The 24,449-nt window shown below is 40.1% G+C and overlaps 1 protein-coding gene and 1 long non-coding RNA gene across 2 annotated transcripts in view; one reads left to right on the top strand and one right to left on the bottom strand.

Annotated features, from left to right (window-relative positions):
• Positions 1-14,507: 14,507 nt before the first annotated feature.
• On the top strand, positions 14,508-17,249 carry LOC148424412 (uncharacterized). The gene is made up of 3 exons (XR_015865390.1): positions 14,508-14,675; positions 14,768-15,354; positions 16,688-17,249. It is a non-coding gene; the product is annotated as an uncharacterized LOC148424412 (long non-coding RNA).
• cskl (c-src tyrosine kinase-like) overlaps positions 17,199-24,449 on the bottom strand; it is a 27,609-nt gene continuing 20,358 nt past the window's right edge. Inside the window, exons 6-13 of the mRNA XM_088413339.1 lie at positions 21,496-21,589; positions 20,190-20,255; positions 19,986-20,085; positions 19,811-19,901; positions 19,510-19,583; positions 19,105-19,300; positions 18,916-19,002; positions 17,199-18,271 (exon numbers count right to left, since the gene is read on the bottom strand). Coding sequence (XP_088269465.1) covers positions 18,089-18,271; positions 18,916-19,002; positions 19,105-19,300; positions 19,510-19,583; positions 19,811-19,901; positions 19,986-20,085; positions 20,190-20,255; positions 21,496-21,589 — 891 coding nt within the window. The 3' untranslated portion in view covers positions 17,199-18,088. The remainder of the gene's footprint in view (positions 18,272-18,915; positions 19,003-19,104; positions 19,301-19,509; positions 19,584-19,810; positions 19,902-19,985; positions 20,086-20,189; positions 20,256-21,495; positions 21,590-24,449) is intronic.

Genomic DNA, 24,449 nt, shown 5'->3' with positions numbered 1-24,449 from the left:
TAGAGTTTCAAATTTAGGGTTACCAACCAGTTTTATGGTTTCAAAGTGGTGTATATATGGTGTATATAGGGGTACTTGTTTCAATATAGGGTTTCAAACTAGGGTTTGGGTTTCAAACTAGGGTTTAAATATAGTTCTTGATTTTCAAATTTAGGGATTCAAACTAGGGTTAGTATTTCAAACTAGGGTTTCAAAATAGAGCTTGCATTTCAATCTAAAGTTTCAAACTAGGGTTTGGTTTAACCCTAACCCTCATTCTAGAGTTTCAAACTAGGGTTTGGGTTTCAAACTAGGCTTTCAAAATAGTTTTAGGGTTTCAAATTTAGATTTTCAAACTGGGTTTAGGGTTTCATACTAGGTTTTATACTAGAGTTAGAGTTTCAAACTAGGGTTTAAAAATAGTTTTAACGTTTCGATCTAAGGTTTCAAACTAGGGTTTGGGTTTCAAACTAGGATTTGAGTTTTCAATCTAGGGTTTCAAACTAGGGTTTGGGTTTCACACTAGGGTTTAAAAATAGTTTTAGGGTTTCAAACTAGGGTTAGACTTTCAAACTAGAGTTTTGAACTAGGGTTTGGGTTTCAAACTAGGGTTTAAAAATAGTTTTAGCTTTCAATCTAATGTTTCTAACTAGGGTTTGAGTTTCAAACTAGGGTTTTAAACTAGGGTTTGCATTTCAATCTCGAGTTTCAAACGAGTTTAAAAATAGTTTTAGGGTCTCAAATTTAGGGTTTCAAACTAGGGTTTTAACCTCGGATTTGCATTTCAATCTAAGGTTTCTACGTAGGGTTTGGGTTTCAAACGGATTTGAAAATAGTGTTAGGGTTTCAAATCTAGGCTTTCAAACTGGTTTTAGGGTTTCAAATTGGTGTTTCAAACTTGGGTTAGCATTTCGAACTAGGGTTTTAAACTAGGGTTAGCATTTCAATCTTGGGTGTCAAAATAAGGTTTAGGTTTTAATATTTGGTCACAGAATATGGTTTGGGTCTCAATATGGGGTTTGAAGCTAGGGTTTGGGTTTCTTATTATTGGTATCAACCTAGGGTTAGTGTTTCAATGTAGAGTTTCAATCTGGGGTTTGGGTTTCAATCTAGGTTCTCAGAGTAGGGTTTATATCTCATTATAGGTTTCAGACTAGGTATTGGTTTCAACCCATGGTTTAAAACTAGCTTTGGAATTCTATCTCTGGTTTTAAAATAGGTTAAGGTTTTCAATCTAGAGCTTCAAACGAGCGCTAAGGTCATTAAGTTTTGTTTGAATGAAAACTATGCCAGAGGCTGAGCTTGAGCATTTTGTCATTGCCATCCGTGAAGCGAAAGATCTTTTCGTTTTCTTTGCGAGGACACAGGAGGAATTGAAAGCAAAAAAACAAATCAGATGTGCTGTTCCTACTTCAACGCCAGCGCCTTTAAATGTGTGAAGAGATGCGTCGAGATTTTCAAAAACGTGTGAAAGACCAATCAGTGTGTTTGTCAAGTCAGTGTAAACAGGAACAGAAATAATAAAAAAAAAAACACTCACAGGATGTACTGAGTCAGAGCAGCTGCCTCTCATGATGCCACCAATCAGGCTTGTATTGAGAACAGGAAGCCTCAAAAAGCTTCGTTAAAAAACATTATGCGCGCTGCTATCTTGTAATCTGATTCACACTAGACTAAATATAATCGCTAGTATCAGAAACACCATCCAAAGCATGTCCCCCAAATACGGTTTCCCCCCAAATTTTCCTCACCATGACTGAATCATTAAGTATTATTTATATATGTCAAGAACCTGATTATGTTCACAATAGCTCACATAAAAAAATCTAAATGCAACACTACATTTTAATATAATCGAGCTTAATACATTCAGAGAAATATTAGGGCTGTAAAGTGAGGCTTTAAAAGTCTACATCGGAACCGCAGTTTAGTCTAAGTTTAAAACCTTCTACCCCACCGAAAACCATATTTGAAACCAGAACCCTAATGATCCTAGTTTGGAACCATAACACTACTTAAAACCACATCTTGAAACAATAACTCTGGTTTAAAACCCAAATTTGAAAGCTGTACTCCCGGTTTGAAACACTATTAAGAAATCTAAACCCTTGTTTGAAACTGTACCCTGAAAATATCACCATGGTTTAAAACCCAAATTTGAAGTCATACCCTATTTTGAAATCCTACTTTGAAATGCCAGCCCGAGTTTTAAACCTTAAATCGAAGTGTTACGGATTAAAAGTAAGGTTTTATTCCATCGTTTCAGCTTCAAGTTAGGGTTTTAAATCAGGGCTATGTTTTCAAGATAGGATTTTAAACTAGATTTGGGTTTCAAAGTATGGTATCAAAATTTAGCGATTGCGGGGACAATAAATTGAAAAACATAACAAATGAATGCAATTAAATCCTTCTAGCCATCAACAAGGTTTAAAAAACGTGCCATTCAAATTAAATCAAATACACTCATACAACAAAATGTAATATTTATGAAATGAACTAAAAATCATAAATCCATCATTACCAAACATTTCCTTTACAACTAACCCTAATCCCCATTTTCACAAGAACAATCATAACAATGAAAATAGTCATTATTATTTTTATTAGGTGAACTTGTTGTGAACTGTAACAAATCCCCAGTGACAGCAATAAGTACACTTAGGAAGGCAAGATGTGTGCTTCAAATGGAATGAAACACACACACACACACACACACACTCACACACACCTACACACACACACGGTGTATCATTTTCCACAACAAGCCTTCACTGTGTCTCGGGATGGTGTTTAATCCGCAGCTATATTAGCATGTTAGCCAGTGGCTAACAAGCTAAGCTAAGCCGTGCAGGCTTTAAGGATCAACAGCTAAAGTACCACACGCGAGTGTGTGTGTGTGTTTGTGTAGTGTACATCTTCATTTATCCATTCTTGCCTACAAGTCCAATCTCCTTCCTTCCTTCCATCTTCTCTCCATCCTCTGGTTTCCTTCCCCTTCCTCCCTACGTGGATCCTACCTTTTTTTCCATCCCTCTTCCCTCCGCGTTCCCTTTTTCTTCACCATCTATCTCCATTCAATCATCTCATCCAACCATCTTCCCCTCCTAACACCTCTCACCCCCTTCCATCCCTCCGTCCGTCCTCCCTTCCTCCACGCCGCATGTGGCATTAGTCCCGAGGGCTTCTTCGGAGAAAACATGGCGTCACAAAGGATCCGCGCCGGCCGAGCTTGTACGGAATTAGCTGAGCAGAAAATTCCTCTTTTTATGACGACATGCAAACAACCTGCTAGTCGGACTAAGTAGAGATAGAGGAGGAATGTTATGATGCTATGAGGCAGCGCAACATAGTAGCAAACATCAAGCTAGCCTTTATTTACATGCTACCTAATATTGTGTCCAGTTCAAGTAATGGTTAAACATTCAATGTAATTAAAATGCACGTATGTGACTGTGCTTACTTGTCATCATGAGTAGATCCAACTAGTGGGTTGCTTGTTAGCCCTGTGGCTAAACAGAAGGTCAATCTTATGGTGGCTAACATTAGCGAGCCATTAGCGTCAATGTGAATGAGCGGCTAGTTTATTAACCACTGACGCGAACCAACGCTAATGTGCTCTTCATCTGGAAGTCACCATCACACATACATATGCAAACACGTTTGAAGCCTTAATGCTTTTACTCCCAAACACATCTTGAAACCCTATTTTGGAAGTCCAACCATGATTTCAAATGCAAATTTCAAGCCACGATTCAAGTTTATCTTGAAAGTCTAACCATGACCTCAAACACAAATTTACAAGTTTAAAACCTTAATTTCAAACTATGAATTGGAACTATTTGCTGTATCGTCTTCAAACCATAACCTTTTCCTCTCGTTTGAGACCTTAACTTGAGACCTGAAGCATTGTTTGGAACCCTAAACCAAGCTTGAAACTCTATTTCAAACCCTAGCTCAAATCAAGTTTGAGTGAAAAACTAGTAACACAAACTCCTTACCCTTAACCTTAACCCTTATTTGAAACCATAACTTGAAACCTTAATTCCATCCTGCCTACTTCCCTCCAGCCCAGGGATTAAACTGGAAGTGGGTACGCTGAATCAAACTTGAAACCCTATCTTGGATTAATTTTGGCTTGGAACCCTAACACTCGTTTGAAACGTTTTGTAAAACAAAATTATATTTTGAAAGGCTTTCTTGAATCAACCAATTTCCAAATGTAATCCAATTTCTAAATTGTAACCCAATTTAACCCAAACCTTTGTTCAAATCCCTAACTTGAAACCCTAACTAAAACCTTGCTTCAAATTTTAAACCCTAACCAACACTTGAAATCCTATTTTGAATTAGACACCCCTAATTTGACTTTCAACCCTAATTAAAAACCCTGAACATTGTTCAACACTTTATCCTTTGTTTAAAACCGCAATTTGAAACATATTGCTTCTTTTTGAAACCCTAACTTTAAATCCCAACAATTTCTGAAACCCAAACCTCTAACTGGAGACTCATCAATTTCCTTTATGAAACCCTATCTTTGAAGCCCTTATTTTTGAATCCCTAATGTGAAAGCCTTATTCGGAATCCCCAAAAAGGCTTGTTAGCCTAACGTAAATTAAAAACCCCAATTTGAAATCGATCCTAACTTTTGAGTTCTTATTCTCCTTTGAAACCCAAACTCTGTCTTGAAACCCTACTCCAATTTGAAACCCTAACCTTTGACTATTTCAAACAACAATGCTTCGCAACCTTAATTTATTTTCCTCGCCGGAAACCGTGACCTGGATTCCAAACCGCGCTCGCCCCCCACCTCGAATCAAGCAGAGCTCACTGGGCTCATTAGACGTGGTAATGACTTGAAATTTCCCACGATGCATCACTTCATATTTTCTCAATACATCTTGTCATCTGTTTTTCCAGCCGGGAGGTGCGCCTCCAAGCCGACGCTCCATCTGTGTCTGCAACACACATATAAGCATACACACCCTCACTAAACACCTCCACCGCTTTGGGCCCAACTCGTCACATGCGCGTGGTTACGTAAGTCTGACCTCCACGCCCATAAACAGCGGACGCTCTTTTGTCGAGGCCCGTCACCTCACGCAACCTGCATGCCGCCGTACCACCGGCGAGGAGGGCAAGTTTCAAATAAGGGTTAAGGTTAGGGTTTTGATGCGAATATGAAGCTTCATGAAGCACTTGTGGGTTTTTTTCACTCCTCTAGGTAGTGCTCTAGGAAATATGTAAAATATATATATAATAAATATATCACAATGCTTCATGAAGCTTCATTTGTGCATGAGTAGTGTCAAACAAGAGCAAGCATGTCATAATAGGCGTTAAAAGCTGGGTATGGGTTTCAGATTTGGGTTTTAAATCTGGTTAGGGTTTCAAACGAGGACTAAAGTTTCAAATTGTGTTGTTAAATCATGGTTAGGGCTTCATGCAAAGGATGAGGGCTTCAAACTATGAAGGGTATTATAAATTGGGATTTCAAATAAGGTTGGGTTTTAAATTGTAGTATCAAACAAAGGTTAAGGTTTCAAGAGCGAATGTTTGAAACCACATCTATGGTATTGGATTTAAGGCCTGTTTTGGGGCTTCGAATTTGATTTTGATGGTTAGTTTGGATTTGGAATATTAAGCCTCATGAAGCACGTGATATTTTTCCCTCCTCTAGGTAGTGCTCTTAGTTTAAAGATAATGGCTAATGCTATGGAAATATGTAAAATTTCCACTTCAAGAGTGCCATCAAGAGGAGTCAAATAACATCACAATGCTTCATGAAGCTTCATTTGTGCATCACTAGTTTTGAGCGAGGGTTGCGGTTTCAAACAAGAGTTAGGGTTTCATATTCGGAGTTAAAACCTGGGTAAGGATTTCAGATTAGGGTTTTAAATCTAATTAGGCCTTCCAAATTTGGAGCAGGTTTCAGATTACATTTTCAAAAAGGAATTAACTGTAAGAAATTTGGGTTAGGGCTCCGAATTAGGTTCTTTGTCCTGTTTTAATGAGTGAGTGTTGTGCATTTTTCTGCGCTTTGAAGGTGTAAGTCATGCATGATGTGCTCGCTCGGTCCCAGCGGGCCACAAAACGCCAGACCTCGTGTCGTCTGGACCCTTCGGAGCTCACACACAAAGTGTGTGTGTGTTTTCCAAACATGTCACACACACCCTTTCTCGTGCTATGAATAGACTTTTGCCGTTTGTTTGCTCTTGTGCAAAGCGCCATGCAAATCGTGTGCGAGGCTTTTTATAAAGAGGCGGAAATGTTGCCCTGTGAACAGCACGTTGGCCTAGTGGTACGCTCAGCGCACAGCAAAAGTGGGTGTCTAGGGCGACGGGCCTTCTTTGATGCTCCTGAAAAATTATTTGTCCACGTGCTACACTCAGAAAGTTAACCCACATTTAAAAGACTCCTTTGAAACTCAAATAGCAGTTTAAAACCCTAACACTCTAGTTTAAAACCCTATCTTGAAACTCAAATACGAGTTTTGAACTAAAGCCTTATTTTTCATTCCAGTTTAAAACCCTAATCCTGGTTTGAAACCCCTTTGAAACCCAAACTCCAGTTTAAAATTCTACTTTACTCCTCTAACATTACCCTACTTGAAACTCTAATTCTAGTTTAAAACCCAACTTTGAAAGTTTGAAACTAGAGTTTAAATGAAGGGTTTTAAAGTAAGATTAAGAACTCAAAGAAGGGTTTTAAACTTGAGTTAAGCATGCAAATTTGGGTTTTGAGCTGGAGTTGGAGTTTTAAATTCGATTTCGGTTTTAAACTGATGTTTAAAGTAGGGTTTTAAACTAAGATGCTAGTATCAAAGTAGGGTTTTGAGCTATAGTTTGTGTTTCAATTCAGTGTTGTACACTAAGAATAGGGTATGAAAGTAGATTTTTAGGTTTCCAAATTTGGGTTTTGAACTATAGAATTTAAGGTAAGGTTTTAAACTAGGTTTTGGGTTTTGTATTAGGATTTCAGACTGTCTCTAGGGTTTCAAGTAGGGTTTGAAAGTAAAGTTAGGGTTTCAAGGAAGGATTTTAAACTTTGATTAGGGTTTAAATTAAGAGTTTGAATTAGGATAAGGGTTTCAAAGCAGGGTTTTAAACAGGTTTAATTTGAAATTAGGATTTTAAACAACTGTTAGGGTTTCAAAGTAGGGTTTAAAGGTCGAAAGGATTTCAAACCTTTAACGGTTTCAAACTCCTCCCCTAGTTTAAAACCCTAACCCAATTTCAATCTCTATTTTGATATTATAAGTTTAAAACCCTACTGTCAAATGCTAACTATAGTTTAAAACCCTACTTTGATCCCCTAATCATCGTTTAGAATCATATCATCAAACCGTAACCCTACTTTGAAAACCTAAAGCCAGGTTAAATCCCAAATTTGAAACCCTAACCCAAGTTTCAAAGGGTTATTGTGGAAATTTCGGGTGCGAGAGTGACATGTTTTGATCATCAAACCAGAGTTTCAAACCAGGGTTAGAATTTCAAATCATTTCAGTAAATCCATTGTGTCCGCGTGTTATTATCGGCTTGGGGTTACTGAAGCAAACACTGCGCACCTCACAGAGCTTACATAAGATGAAATATTTTGGTAAATGTTTCTAGCCGACCTCGCGCGGCCCCTCGGTCCCGACCCAAACAACACGAGCGCTGACGAAATCGGCTGAAAACGTCTCATAATGCTCGGCTGAATCGGGCCGTTCCCTCCCCCGAGGCAAATGTGTCATCTTCATCCCTGCTGGAGTTCCGGCCGCGCCATCCCCCTCCGCTCTCGGAGCCTTCTTCTTCTTCTACCAAAATCAATCAAGTCGGCTCAATCGGAGCGTCTCGCCGTTTCGTCCCGGCCAAGGTCCAGGGTGAGGTGAGCTGACGGGCCGTCAAATGGGACGTTGGATGGATTTGACAAGATGCCTGCGCACGTTAGCTTTATTTTGCAACATGACAGCATGGAGTTTTTACTCCTTTTTTCATGACCTAACAAATGGGGTTTAAAAAAAACTATGGACTAACCGCTCACTGGAGTGAGAAGAACCGGCGGCCATCTTACGTTGCCGCTTTGCCTTCCTAAATTGAATACGTTGTTTGCCCTGTGGCGTTTGAATGCCGTTTACGATCTATCACTGCAAAAAGGCTACTGTGCATGGCAGATTGTTGTACCATAAAGGCTGGGAGTAATGCAGTTTGTACATTTCATTGCTAAAAAAAAAAAAAAAAAGATCATTATTTCTTTGTGTTATTGTTAGACCAATCCCGCCCCCCCCCAAAAAAAAAAAAAAAATATATATATATATATATATATATATATATATATATATATATATATATATATATATAGTTACAGTGCATCATACAATTCTGCAGGAAAAAAAAAATCCAAATTTAAATCTTAGCTTTCATAAGTGACTTAAAAGTCAACAACATAAATCTTTTTTTTTTAAAATATTAATTAGCATGTGTCCCCAGAAAGTGTAAACATAACTTTCTGTTGGATATGTGGAATATGAATGAAGCATCAAATTAATAGGGAGGGGGGGGGGGGGGGTTGCTGCTTAATTCATATTCCACAAAGGCCAACTACATCATTGATGACATCATCCTAGAGTGATGACGTAAACTGTTTCCTTTATTCACATTTATGCCTTTGTGCCAAATTTGTTTTGTCACAAAGTAACACATGAATAAATCTTTTTTAATAAGCTAATTAAGACAAAAGTGTTATATCACTCGTTACTCAAAATGGCGGCCGTTATTGATTGATCAAGTAACATTTTACATCACTCCTAATGATGTTTCTTTATCATATTCATTTTTGTGATATTGTAGTGTACCGCAAAGCCGTATTAGTTGTCTTTGTTATTGCAAAACCCAAAATCAATGTTTCTACCAGCACAAGTGGGAAAGTTGTTACATAATTGCACTTTTCACATGCTGTGACTGACAGAGAAGCATTCACAGTCTATTATCGCACTAAAAATCTGGTGAAATATCTCTGACAACATCTTCCTCTTACCATCAAAAAAACAAAAAACATTGTACAGTTAGTTGTCTTGGTTGTTGTGACTCACATTTGACTGATTCAGAACTTGCTGTTGTAAATGTATGAATGAGGCCAGCCGTCATTGGTGAATACAATGGCGGAGGTCGCGTGACGCAAAAAATGCTCCACGGGGGGCTGCATGGACAATAAAAAAAGCTGAGTGTCAGCTTACGTAAAGCAATTCAACTGGACCATGGTCAAACTTGCTACAATGGGCAGAATACGCACACTTAAGCGTACGGAAAATTCGTCCTCCGCGGCTCAATCTTTGGCTATTTCTGGTGAACCATTCTTTTGCAACCTTCGTAAGAGAAACAAATGGTGGTGGGTGTGTGGGAGATGGGGGGGGGGGGGGGGGGGGGCTGATGCAGGTGTAAGATAAATCATTAAAATATCAATATATATTAAACAATATACCTAAATGTATATTTGGTCTCTATAAAAATGTTGCAGGTGTGATCAATGAGGTGTCTGCTGACCCCCCCCCCAACCACCAAAGTAATGAGAATGACCATTTCCCCAAATTAATCATGCCATTACGCAACAAGGCCGAGTGCACAGAGCGCAACAACAAGACAGTGCTAATAGCTGCTTTTCCCACTCATGCGTCAAAATCCGCAGATAAAGAGCCCAGACGGGGAACACACGGGCAAAAACGTGATCTCCACAAAGCAGTGATCCATTAAAAGATGGAACGGAAAAAAAATAAATAAATAACAGTAGCATGTTTGACCTCTGGCTGGGTTGTGCGTGCTAACGGCTAACAGGCTAGCACGAGAACTGGCATGACACATTGACTTAATGAAGGAGCTTGGAGCTGCAGACATGCTGTTACATCATCCAACAGAAGGTTCAAGGATGTATACATCTTCAAATAAGAAAAATTGGGGAATATTCTATATTGGAACTACAGCAGGTCACATTGCTCGCATGGCATTCCTCGCCTTTTTTTTTTTTTTATCATTAGCGCCGCTGAGCGCCCATCTGGGTCTTCCTCTGCCCCCCGGTACCGGGCCAATTGGTACACAGAACCACTGGGTCAGGACAAGGGTCTGGGGGGGGTCTGGAAGAGCCTCTACTCGAGGAAAATATTTTTTATTTCCAAGCTGCATGCTTAGTTTGAGTGGTTTGATTTTTTTTTTTTTTTTGTAAGCCTTTCTAATCCCCTTAGGTACATTCTCTTCACACTTCACGCTGTATTTACACCATGCGGCATGAATTACACAATAAACAACTCAGCCACACACGTGAACAGATGACATACTGTACAATCAGAAGCATACAGTGCCTCATAGTCATTTTTTTGAATTTTGCTTTCAAAGAAAAACAAAGGAAAACGTTTGTCACTACGAAAACAAAGCAATGAATGAAACAAGCTGCTACACATGCATGTTAAAAAAAAACAAAAAGAAAATAAAACAAGTTAGAAAGCTAAGTGGATTAACATACAGTATTTGGCCGCCAAAGTGCCACTCTAATAGTCACTCTGCTTTTTAATGCAGAATTTAATTAACCAAAAAAATGTAAATTTGAAAAAGCCACCCGACTGAAGCACATTCTTCATGTTTCACAAACAGATTGTGCTTTCATTAAGCAACACATGAATAAATTTAACTTCTTCATCCAAAGCAGGAAGGTAGTAACGTCCAACGATAATGTGGTGTTGTGTCAAGTGGTCGAGTGTACACTTTTTTATCTGCAGACTTGACGACATTTTGTGAACCTCTAACATTACTCACGCTCGGCCGCCGCTCCTCATGTGTCACAAGCGTTTACGTTATGGCCTCCTCGGGCCCTCACCGAGTCATCCACGCACTGACGGGTCACTTTGTGTGTGGAGGGGGGAGGCGAGAGAGAGAGAATACAATGTATTCACTTTTTATCTCAACATATATTGCTCGTAATATATATATATATATATATATATATATATATATATATATATATATATATATGTGTGTGTGTGTGTGTGTGTGTGTGTGTGTGTGTGTGTGTGTGTGTGTGTGTATACCGTATCTTCTGGTCTAAAAGGTGCACAACATCATATGGCGCATAGAATAGAAGCTACAGTAGTGGCTGGATTTCAGTCAGTCAAACTTCATTAATAGATAATAAGCGTTCTCACAACTCCACTCTCAAAACGAATAAACAGCTGTTTTGTTTTGGTCCTTTGTGAATAGGGAAAAAAAAAATCGTGATTACATTAAAAGACTGTTTAGATCAATGCCAAGATGGATCAAGAGTATAAAGAATCTAATTATGATTCAATTAAATATTAAGATTACATTTCTTAATGAAATTACATTCAAAAACCTTAATACATATTGTTTTGTTGATTTAAATGTTTGATTTATTTTATAAATAAAAGGTTCTATTACAAAAGATAGATAGATAGATAGATAGATAGATAGATAGATAGATAGATAGATAGATAGATAGATAGATAGATAGATAGATAGATAGATAGATAGATAGATGTTTAGCTAGCTAGCTAATGATAAATTATGGCTAGAGTTTATGGCTAGCAAGCTAACTAAGATAGATAGATAGATAGATAGATAGATAGATAGATAGATAGATAGATAGATAGATAGATAGATAGATAGATAGATAGATAGATAGATAGATAGATAGATAGATGTTTAGCTAGCTAGCTAATGATAAATTATGGCTAGAGTTTATGGCTAGCAAGCTAACTAAGATAGATAGATAGATAGATAGATAGATAGATAGATAGATAGATAGATAGATAGATAGATAGATAGATAGATAGATAGATAGATAGATAGATAGATAGATAGATAGATAGATAGATAGATAGATAGATAGATAGATAGATAGATAGATAGATAGATAGATGGATAGATATTCACATGTACTCTGCGACGTCCTCGGAATATTCGCATCAACCGCCGGCTGCCTCCATAGGAACATTGTGACAGCTACTTGAAATTCATTTTTAGAGCCAATTCACACTTCCTCTTTGCAGTGCGGCATCTTAAGCCCTGCCAAGTGGAGCGCTTCCTCCCGTCGGAGGTGCATAAAGACATCATCTGCTCAGGCAGCCCGCCAGAAGCCTTCGCCGCGACAATAAGACGTGAGATGAGCGGATGGACGAGCCTCGCCGTCACGTTGATCCTCACGCGCAGCGGTGACTCGCGGTCCTTCGGGCCCGGCCGACAAACTTTGCACAGCCGTGTCGCCAAATGGCGGCCAGGCCTTTCTCGGCAGCTTCAGTGAGCAAAATAGGAAATGTTGGCAGGCAGTCGGTGTGCAGATCACACAGCCGGCGTGCCTGTGATGGCTTCTACCTAAAATAGAGACAAGTGAATTAACTCAGGCTTTCAAATTATTTAATGAGGCTAACATAACACTTCGCAGGTTGTAGTAAGTCACAAACGGTGCTTGTCCATCCAGGAGTGGCAAAGTAGGCAGAATAGATAGAACAGAACAGTTGCAAGAAAAGACTGATATAAGGAGCACTTAGTGCTGTATATACTTTATTATCTTTGTAGTGTGTGACATATGACGACGCTAAGAAATAGCCATTATGGTCTCTACCGCCACCTACTGTCTTGAGGTGAAACACGAGTCAACAAAGTAATTTCTCTTTGCTGACATAGTTTGGGAGCCGCTCAATTGAACGTTGCAAAAATCGCAGGATAATTAATGTCATAAATCCTATCAAAGTGCATCTCAAAAATTGTGATTCTAATGATTTTATATGGCCCAAAATTTGGACAATGATTTTTGTACACAAAATCTCGCACGTCCCGCTGCAATCTCATGGAAATATCAGAATCGCTGCATTTCAAAATTTGACGTTTTAATCATCTGCTGAAAATGTCAGCTCCATATTGTTTTTGCCCCATTGATTATTTTATGATATCACAAAAAAGTAACATAAATGCCACAAGGGTTAGCTAACAAAATTAGCTTTTGGCTAATTATAGTCTTCTTGTAGATTTACTGGTTGATCGTTTGAACCACAGCCAGAAGGTTGTACTAGCTACACATGGCGTGAATTTTTTTTGACAAACCTTATTCTATTGATGGAGCTTTGCATGCTAGCAAAGCTAATTGCTAACTTTTGGCCTAACACGTTCGAAACTACAAGTTTAAAAAAAAGAACAATTTCAGTTAAAAAAAATGAACATTCCGACCACTTGGGTCTATTTAAGTCAACAATATCTGTTGTTTACATAAAACAGCACTCAAACCGGCTTATGTTTGACACAGCAGTTTCAAGACTAAATGTTGACCTGACCTTTAACAAAAAACAAGCAAACAATGAAAGAAACCCCATCATGTTGCTACTTGCTGCTAACAAAAAATGACATCAGATAGCTTGTCCTCCTCGCAATATGGAGGCCGTGAGTTTGATGCCGTGTGGTGTTTGCATGTTGTCCCCGTGCCTGTGTGGTATTTCTCTAGGTTACTTTCCTTCCAATATCCAAAAAAACATGCACGGTAGGTACATTGTACACGTCGAATTGACATATGTGTGTTTGCGGGTGTGAGTTTGTCTCTGCGTGCCCTGTGATTGGCTGGCAACCATTTCAGGGACGAGGACACCTCAGTTAGGCACCAGCAAGCCCGCGACCCTTTTGAGGACAAGTTGTTAAGCAAATGGAATACAGAATGGAAATTAATAACTGTAATTTCATAAAAATAAATGCATTACTGCTGAAAACGGCTAAGTAGATGATCCCGTTAAATATTCAAAAAAGTGAGACATCGTGTTGCCATTTTCCACGTAACGTCACTAACAAGCGTCATAAGCATTCGGTAATAACAAGAGCCGTATCTTCGGCGGATGGTGCAGTTCAGAGGACACGACGCGGCGGCTCTTCCGAGCCGGGGGGCCCTTTGCCCTCTCCTTGTCTTCCTGCATGCATGGCAAGCAGCATGCTAAAGGGAGGGAAGAGGAGGTGAAATGTGGAGAGCGAAATGCAAATCCGTGCTGACAAGCGGCGCAGAAAAAAAACATGTTCCGACGCCACTCGGGGGAGGACCTTGATATTTGCCAAAGTCAAAAGGCGGCCGACATGCCCGCCGCCGGCTAGCCGGGAAGTTACATCACGCCACCGAGCACGTGCAAAAAAGCAGACATTACACAGCCACAAAGGACTCCAGTCAACAATGGAGAGCGCTTAGGCACAAAGTGTTTTGATTTTTTTTCTTTAAACTTCTTCAAAGTCAGACGTTTTGGCTCAAGGGAGTCATTTTTATACAAGCGTTGGAGCTGGAGATTTTTTTTTTTTTTTTTTTAATGGCTAACTTTAACTGGCTAACTTGTTGCAAATACATTAGAATACATTTACATGTACGTTCAAACATAATTGAACATAAAAGCTAAAAATGTATTTTTTTCACCATAATGCAAGGGTTATGCTAATCCACACATTGCATTCCAGGAACTAAACCTTAATTTATTTATATTTATATATTTATATTTTATTTATTTTTTTTATAATTTTTTTTTTTTTAGTATTCAGCCTACAAGTATGTTCGGATATGTTTTTTAAAATACATTTGAGCATATTTTTAAATGCTAAAAACACACACCATGTTCTTCTAAATATGTTTGAACGTATTAAATTGCCGTAATTGTTACCACGAATAAGACACACCAACAGTTTGGCATCAAGGTAAAAACTATGGCAAAACAGAATACAGCTCGTCTTCATAAACTATTCATATGTTGATGTGCTCAAATATATGTGCAATATTTGTTTTACAGGACTCCCACATTGTGAGTGGTCATTGAACGCCTCGCCAGGGTTGTGTTTCTTTTTCCTTGTGGTTCGAGTTCATTTAGCCATGAATACCCGAATTTGCGGACCATCCGTGTTTCACCAACTTTATTATTTAGTGTTTATACCAAAAGATCGCAATTAATAAACGGGTCAAAAAGAATACCCTTCCGTGTTCTCTAACCTTAACAACCTAAGCTAACACGAGCTGCTGTTAGCTGCTAACAGCTAACTGACTTCCGCCCTCTAGCTCGTCCGTTACAGTAATGATTGTGAATAAGGTGGATATAAAAATGTTAATCCGTGCATCAAAACTCGGTTTATGTGGCTGGTGGATCAATCTTCCTCGAAAGGTGTCAAATAGAACAAAAAATCTAATCTAATGTTTTAAATTTGCGGTTGCGAGACGCACCCATACTATTGGCCTTCATTAAAAAAAAAGTGTGTCCTGTATTTGGGGAATTACGGTATATTAAAATTGACTTTTGTTTGAACAAATGTGCTGGTCAAAAATGTTTATTCTACATTGACAGCTCCATATATTTTCAAGGGGTCATGAACAAATCGCAAGTAGGTGAGTTTTTTTTTAGTCCACTTCAAAAAGTTTGTCTGGTTCTAATTTAGAATCTTTAATACATAGCAGATGCTTGATGCTTTATTTCAGCATAAAATTCTAATTCCTTGTTCCAAGTTCACCAACACGACCTCCTCTGAGCAAGACGGCGGGAAGTCAAAACTTAACTTTTTTTTTTTTAAGTTCTAAAGGCGTTCAAACATTATTTCCGGCTGCTGCCTAAAGGCGTCAACCTGCTCCCCTCAATCAACATTCATATCCCGCGGCTTCCTTGGAGCAATTCACCAAATCCTTCTGCGTGGGAGGAAGCAAGTCAACCTTGCGTCGTTGCAAATCCGGGGCCAAAAAAAAAAAAAAAGTAATTAATGCAGAGTGATCCGGGCCGATGAGTCACAGGACTTGCCTAAATCTCATGCAAAGCGAAAGTGGGGAAACGGAGCCTGTAGCATCCAGGCCACGGCAGTCAGCCTCATTCTGTCACAACATCATGGAATTGAGTCAGGTCCGCTTTCGGTCACCACGTCCATTTAATAAATACATCAATATTAAGTAGTTGTAATCAGATTAATTACGCTTGCTAATATGTTACTGCTGTCTGAAGCTCAGGTGCACATGTTCTTATTAAAAGCTGATTAGCACACATCCTCCTCACAAGACTGCTCGTCAGGATTATTTCAGCGTATTTAACGCCTTTAAAATGGTACAAGATGGAGGATGACGAGTGTTCATGAGTACGACTGAAGATTGGTGGTACTAGTACTGGTACCACTGAGGGTACTTGAAGGAACTTCGGGGGGAACTCGAGATTTTAAATAAAACAAACAAACATGCAAAAATCCTGGATTGTCTCAGGAAAATATGAGTTCATAAAACACATTTTATGCCCAGAAGGTTATTCAATTTCTTTATTGTAAAAAGCCAGATTCTACCCCATACTTGAATGGTTTGACCCAACTTGTCACATGCCACCTCTCGTTACCTGTCAAGTTGATGATTTATTTTGGTGAACACATTTCTTTGAGCTCAAAAGAGGACATTTTAAGTTGAATATTCTTCTGTGGACAAATATTTATTCATAATTATTTATCTTTAAGAACGGGTCTCACACTTAGCTTATTTTTCGGGAGGAAAAATACTGTAACCCCAAAACAGGACGCCTGTATGTTGAATATTTTTCCATGGACAATAATAAATATTTCTTTTTGAGAACATGTCTGACACTTTTAATTTTATGTGGACAAATATTTATTAATAATTATGATTACTTATATATATATATATATATATATATATATATGTGTGTGTGTGTGTGTATGTATGTATTTGTCTTCAGGACAGGATACCTTGACAGTGGTAACGAGGTCGACGTATGGCCGGATGCGGGCGGTCTCGCTGAACGGCGACGGGCGGCAAATGACGGGCCAGGACAGTGGTGGCTGTGGGCGTTACGACGTTATGTAAGCACGCCGCTGTCGCAAAGACTCCTGGGAATCATCTCACATGACTCCGGGCTATCTGCAGGAGGTCAGACCCATAGTGATGACATACGGGGCATCCGAAAATATTCACAATGCTTCAGTTGTTCTTAGCACATATAAATCGGATTATTGTTTTTCGGCGCCTCAAAATGCAACAGCAAACGTCCTACGAAGTGCACTATATGGATGAATCGCATGAATTATTGCAATTTTTAAAATACAGACAGCATTTTTTTGTTATCATTATGGATTGTTTCGTGTAGAATTTTGGAAAGAATCTCTAATATAAATGTGACAAAAGTGAAGCCGTGTAAACACTTTCATGTCTGCTATTGTTTACTCATCAATGATAGCGGCGCGTTCATGTCTACTCAGATGGAATGATTTATTCATGATAGCATAATAAAACAATGAACATTGAAAGCACTGACAGTTGAACTGAAGGCCTCACGCACTCATGTTGACTTTCTCTCACACACACTCTCTCTCACACACACACCATGCACTACCAAACCCAACTGTCCCCTCCCGCCTTATAGTTTTTTTTTTGTAAATTCTCTGCCCCAGTCAGTCTCTGTTTTTTTTTTTAATCCTTTAAATATATCTTGATATAAAAAAGAAACAAAACAAAAAAAAAACAACAACAACAAGCCCAAGTATGATGAACTGTTCAGGGGCTGCTTTATGTCCTCGTCCTGCCCCTTCCTCCATTTCGGGACCCCAGAAAAATGTTTAGACATGAAAAAAAAAAAGGGGGGGGGGGGGTACGGCACTAGAAAACTGGTTTGATAACCTCCCTGAAAAAATAAAATAATCATAAAAAAAAAGACAGCAGTGGTGTGTATGTGGAGCTCTGGAGGACTGGAGGCACTTTGGCATAGAGCGAAGGCCCCACACCTGACACCACGGCCAGCAGAGGGAGGGGGGGGGGGGGGGGGGGGGGGAGTGACTGAGGCGGCAGCGGGACATGCAAAAAGGGAGGGCAATGGGGGGAGGGGTGGCGTGGTCAAGCGAGCACCTGACAAAGGTGGAGGAAAAGGCCAGCCTCCCCTCCACTTAATGCCGTATTCAACAGAGGTGGAGAGGAAGAGGACGAGCAAAAAGAAAGAAAAGAGCAGCCAACTGGGCGAAAGCTTTACAACGTGAACAGGAAGTGGGTTCTTTAAAGGAAGCCGGCCGGCGGGCGTCCGGGGGCGGCGAGGGGAAAGCTCGCTGTGGTCCCATCATCATCATCACCAGCCCGCCCGCTCGCCGCTTCACAGGTAGAGCTCCTTGGCTCGGATATGCTGCAGCTTCTCCCTCAGCATGCGGAAGGACGGTCGCACCGCCGCGTCGAGGGTCCAGCACTGCTTCATCAGGTCGTACACCACCGGCGGGCAGCCGTCTGGGGCGTCCATCTTGTAGCCCTTCTCCACGCGGGGCACCACCTCTTTCAAAGGCTGAGACGGCGCGGAGAGATGCATGTGTGAACAATGCTGCCACCTGCAGGCCGAGGCCTGACAGTCCACAGGCACGATTCAAATGTAACCGAGGTTATATCGAATTTTAACCTTTAAACTCTGGTAAGACGATCACTTTTTAAATTTCTCAACCTATCACTGAAAAACTTGGTCGCGCTGAATTCGATCTTGAACTTCATTCTTAAACTTCTCATTTACAAGCCCCTAATGAGCATAAAGTGGCCATTTTAGGGAATAAACTAACATATTTGTTTTGTCAAAAGGAAAACAAGTTATTCATTTTTTTCCCCACGCAACATATGAACCCAAATTGTAGTTTGAAAAATACAGGGTGGAAAATATCAGCATTGGTTGCCATGGTAACATTGACTGCAACTTCATCATGAAAAATGAATAATGCAGTTACTTAGTAACATCTGACTGGATTTGGATGAAACTTGTTATACAACTTCACTACTTATAAAGCGTGTGCAAGAAGCCATGCCTCAAAAGACAGGAAATCATCCATTTCAAAAACAAGTTGCTGTTATAAGCTCATTTTGGCCATTTCTTGAAACCTTTGTAGAATTCTGCTAAAGGCAACTTTGATCAGTCTCTGTCAACTGCTGCATTTAAGGACTCACAATTCTAGGGTAAGGCACACGGCCGAAGGAGTAGATCTCCCAGAGTAGGATTCCATAACTCCAGACATCTGACTTGGTGGAAAACCTCTGTGGGGGGAACAGAAAAAAAAAAGTTCCCGGGGAGAGTCAGCTAGATGCTAAGCTAAGCTAGCTGAGCGTCACATAGCACAGGCTAAAAACAACGCGCACCTTCTCCCGCAGCGCTTCGGGGGACGTCCACTTGACGGGGAGCTTGGCGGTGTCCTGTATGGAGGAGGCCTCCTTAGTCAGACCGAAGTCGCTGACCTTGGCGATGTTGTCGTCCGACACCAGCACGTTGCGCGCCGCCAGGTCTCTGTGGACGAAGTTGTTGGCTTCCAGGTACTCCATGGCCTCGCAAACGTCACTACAAGGCGGTACACGGTTTTCTTCTCTCAGTAAGGAGATGATTGGACAACGATCACAGCAGCCTGACATGACTCACTTCACTCATTTAGAAACCGTGATCTAGGTTTGAGACCTTGACCATGGTTTATAAACCTAACCCTGGCTTACAACTGGATCGTAGTAATATCAACCACGTTTTTTTATGACAAAGAGACGACGATAACTCACAGTGAGAACTTCAGTAAGCAGTCACCGCCGAGCACAGTCCGTCCTCGAGAGCGCAGGTAATCAACCAGGCTGCCCTATTGCACAGAGGGAGAAACCAGGAAACCAAATATTTTAAAATGATATATTTGAGTGCTGCAATACTGTTACGCTGTGATATTGTCAGAATCAATTGGCCCATGCATACGTGTACGTACTATATTATGAAAAGGTATAAAGAATCCATCATAGTACATAGTAACACTTTGAAATCAGAAATCACTGCAGCCCTCATCGAGCATATTTGCGGTGCTATACGACTGACCTTGGCCATGTACTCTGTGACGATGTAGAGACTTCCCCTCTCCTCTACGATGACACCCAGCAACTGCACTAAGTTGTTGTGTCTCAGTTGCCTGCGCGAGCATAACAGCAAATGATCATCTTGCAAGAATGATACCAAAGCTGGGAATTAAGAAGATGCGGCAGATGTGGCTCACGTCATGACGGAGGCCTCCGCGATGAAAGCCTGCGCCGTGGCGTCGTTTTTGATACATTTTACCGCCACTTTGGTCCCTCTGTAGTCGCCCACCATCACATCTGGGGGAAAAAAAAAAAAAAAAAAAAACAGGGTTAGGGTTAATAGTGATAGTACTTGATAGCCTAAACGTCAAAGGTTAAGGTGTCTCCGATGTGTGACTCACCTCCAAACTCTCCTTTGCCGATAGTCTGCAGGAGTTTCAGCTCCTTCCTGTTCAGGGCCCAGCCGCCTGCAGGGGCACCACACATCACTTTGAACATACTGTACTTTTAAAACGTACGAGCTAGGGTAAGAATAAGGAAAAAAAAAAGAAAAGCATTGTGAAACAACGCAACTGTCAAAATAGAAATAAAGGAGAAAGAACGAATGAAAGAGACAGAAACAAAGAGAGAAAGCAAACAAAGAAATGGAATGGAAAAAGAAATAGTAAGAGGAAGAAAGAAAGAAGAGACAAAAAGGAAAAAAGGATGACAGAAAAAAAGACAAAGAAAAAGGGAAATGAAAAGAAAAAATACAGAAGAAAAAGAAAATAAGAAGACAAAAAAAAGAAAAAACAGCATAGGAAACAGTGACAGTAAAAGAAAACAAGGAATTGGAAAAAAGACTCAGGAAATAGTAAAAGATGAACAGAAAAAGAGAGAATAAAGTGAGAAGAAAAAAGGAAGAAAGAAAATGAAAAATAAGAGGGAAAAATAAAGAGACAAAAACGGGAAGATAGATGACAGGAAGAAAAAAGGAAGAAAGAACATGAAAAATAAGAGGGAAAAATAAAGGGACAAAAACGGGAAGATAGATGACAGGAACAAAAAAGAGAAGGGAAAACAAAAAGAAAGAATAAAGAAAATGAAAAGGAAAATGAAGACAAAAAAGAAATGGAAAAGGAAGAAAGAAGGAAAGACAAATCAAAAAGAGAGGGAAAAGAAAAAAAAAGAAAAAAAGAAAAGTTCTGGTGTAATTTTCTGCATTCCTTGTTGGTGAAATAATCCGCCTCATTTTATTATGTGCAACGTATTGTGTGTATCCATTTTTTTCTTTTTTTAGTGTCACTTGAGTGAAACACACACACACATACACACATTTGTTTGAACTCTTTCAGTGCCAATCGGAAAAGGAAAGCTTTCGAGGGCCATCGTATTCACCATTTTCACTCATCTTTCAAGGCCGACAGAATATTATGTGCTACGTCTGTGTAAATATGGGTGGTATCATATGAAAGATTGATTTCCATTTCTTACTTAGAATTGCCTGTAGGTAATATCTGCATTGTATATGTGGAAACACTGCCATCCAATGGTCACAGTTATCACTACAGTGTTCAATTGCCTTATATTTAGGTAAGCATTGGTCAAGGGAGTCAGCTACCCTCCACTAAAAAACAAAAACATTATTATTCTTTATTATGACTATTTTAAAAGATGAGAATTCTCGTCCATGGCACTGAAAGAGTTAATAACGTGTTAGGTCCTTACTCCTGGAGAACTCGTCCTGCGCCGCCACGGTGCCCTCCATCAACTTGGGCTTGATGAGGCTGGTGCACAGGCCGTCGGCGTCTTTGGTGTAGTGCTGACGGGGACGCACCACAACACAATGAGTGCTCCATGTTTTTACTTTGGATTACTGCCTCACATAGTTGTGTATCAAAACTAAACAAAACAGAACAAATGAAAGCACACACGTCGAACCTAATTGGCATTTCAATTTGTCAGGGTGTGTTTGAAAGAAGCTTTTTGTTCTTTTGTCTTGCTCTTTTTTTGATCCATGTAAATACCGTCGGTTGGGGACACCCTAAAAAAAAAACAACAAAAAAAAACAGACATCTAAAGTGCGTCTGATGTTTTCGAAGTCTCCTCTGTTGGGGAGAACCTGAAAGACGCTGACAGCTTTTGACTTTCATCTCACGAGCACTTTTGCTTGGCTGCTTTTTTTCTGTTACAAAAAAAAAGAAAACACCTCTTCAAACGTCAGTCCTGTCATTTTTTTTTTCAGGGTACCGCTACCTCCTTTCACTGTCACTCACTAACACACACACATAAAACAAAAAGCAAGAGGGGGACAAAGTCCCAAAGGAACACAACTATGACTTATCAAACAAATACATATACAATAATGGTAAAAATTATTTGTTGAACAAAGAACTTTGATGTCCTGGCTTTGAAATTATTTACTGTATTTTATTTGTCTCCACCTCAATACCCAAATTTTATATTCAGGCTTGTTTTGACCCGCCATTTTTTGACCCTCCTTTAGCCGAACACCGAAAAATAAAAAATATGTAGCTGGGACTCTTAAAACATGTAAAAATGTCTCTTTTGGATAGAATGAGTTAAGGTACCAACTCTATACTCCACATCTGGTTGTTGCAATATTCCACAATGCATGCATGCACAAAGCCCCCCCCCCCCATGTGACGTGAGGTTTAATTCTTCATCCTCAATGTATAATGTCAGACAAATTACGACAGCTGCAAATTCTCTCAAATTATGAATAAAATGCATGTCTGCACTGTTGTATTTTTAAGGCAGTTTAAATGCTTTATCATGACAAGGAACTGTATGTGCTCTGCTATTGGACAGTGATGACATCATCGCCAAAACCAAACGCAAGGCATGAACTTCACTGCGGAGCGTTGAATGGGTGACATGCCAACAGCGATGAGGACGCATCGCCCGTGGGAGGCGGAAATACTTATTTCGGGAAGTAGCAATCGAGTAAAACGCGCTTGGGAGTCCATAACCCATTCCAAAACTGCAGCATGACTAATGAGGCCGAGGGGGTGCGGTAGCGACTACGACCACCAGGTGGTGACGTTGGTGCGGCGGAAATTCCCACGTGGGTGAGCTCCGTGAACAATGCATTATGTAACCAGATGCATGAAGATGAAACATCATTTCAGAGGGAAGCGGGATCACCGCGCGACCGCTGAACGACGTTCATGACATCGCAGCCAGCCCGACGTATTGAGACCTGCCACCACGGCGTCGACGGGAGCGGGGGCTGGCCGGCCCGGAAAATACACACACTAAGAATGCGAGGAATCCTCCGCTAGTAGAAGACGCGGTGGGGAATGCAGGCGGGCACAGGCTATACATAGACTACAGAGCGAGAGAGGAAGGCCGCAAAACAGTCGAGGTTTACACAAGGGATGCCTGCTGGAACGATAACGACAACGATAGAAAGGGAAATACCAAGATGGGGAAAAGCTATAGTGAGAAGTCCGACACTTTAACGCTAAAACCAATGATCAAAAACTACGTGAGAGCCCCACTAGACCTCATTTCAGACAATATCAAAGATGAGGATGCGAGTGGCCAAAAGAAGCGCATTTATTTGAAAGCAGAAAAGTCGGCCAGTGTCCAAATACTTTTGCATGGCCTTCGCGAGGGTTTTGGCTTTTGTTACTTTGGTAGGTCTCCACATCCTGTTCATCATCCGGTTCTGGCACGCAACATTTTGAGGTGCATGCGATGAACCAGTTAGTGAATCAGCAAAAGAATAACAGGCACGTTAGTGAGATTTTAGACAAGTATCCCTTCATTTGGTTTATGACACAAAGTGACTTCAAAACCACAGTTGTGATTTTTCCTGTTTAAAGTAAGCCTGGTAATCAGTAGTAACAGTTGAGCCATTTACGTTTATGAAATAGTTTCTGGAAGTATTCTGTAGGGGGGGAGAGTTGACTGTTACTAGCCGCCAACACTGCTAGCATCTAGTGCTGTTAGCGCTGCTAGCACCTAAATTTGGAGCCACTCCTAATTGGTGGCAACAGGCACTATAGAGTGTTAACATATTAACACTCTAATTAGCATAATTCACAAATGAACTTGATTTCACTTTAATGTAGTGTTATTGATTTCGGGGATGACTGAGTCAGCCGTTACGCTGCAACACGATACCAGAGCTATATCAAAATAAAAGCGATTTTTGTAATGTAAAGCCAAGTATTTGTTAAAGCATCCCTTATTAGCATAGTTAGGTAGTAAACCTGATTTCAGGAGAATGTAGTGTTGTTGAGGTCATTGACTATTTCAAAACAAAAGTATACAGCGGCGTTGATGTCCATATTTTATTTCATTCATGTTTATTTTGACTGATCGCTGTCACCAGCGTGTTACCGTATGTTCACTTTTTCCTGAAAGTGTACACTAAATAAACAGCTACCAGAGGCAGAAAAACAAATGCTTTGGCCTTTTTTTTTTTTTTTTTTTAAACCGAGGTACTTAAATGTCTCGAGGACTTGTTTCCCATCTCATGCGGATGATGTTTTATGATCTGTTAAGACTTTCAGTAGACAGCTGTGCATTTTAGTTAGTACCCTGCATTGTGCTTGACTTCTTGGTGTTTTCAGACCATTTGAATTCAAAGGTGTTTTTCCAACCTTCGTATTAGAAGGAAATTATTTACACTGGAGGGGTTAACTTGTGTT

Source organism: Hippichthys cyanospilos, chromosome 4, assembly GCF_059441005.1.
Source record: "Hippichthys cyanospilos isolate Australia breed blue-spotted pipefish chromosome 4, RoL_Hcya_1.0, whole genome shotgun sequence".
Taxonomy (NCBI): Eukaryota; Metazoa; Chordata; class Actinopteri; order Syngnathiformes; family Syngnathidae; genus Hippichthys; species Hippichthys cyanospilos.
The sequence above is the reverse complement of the archived record's forward strand: the minus strand, read 5'-3'. Positions and strand labels throughout refer to the sequence as shown.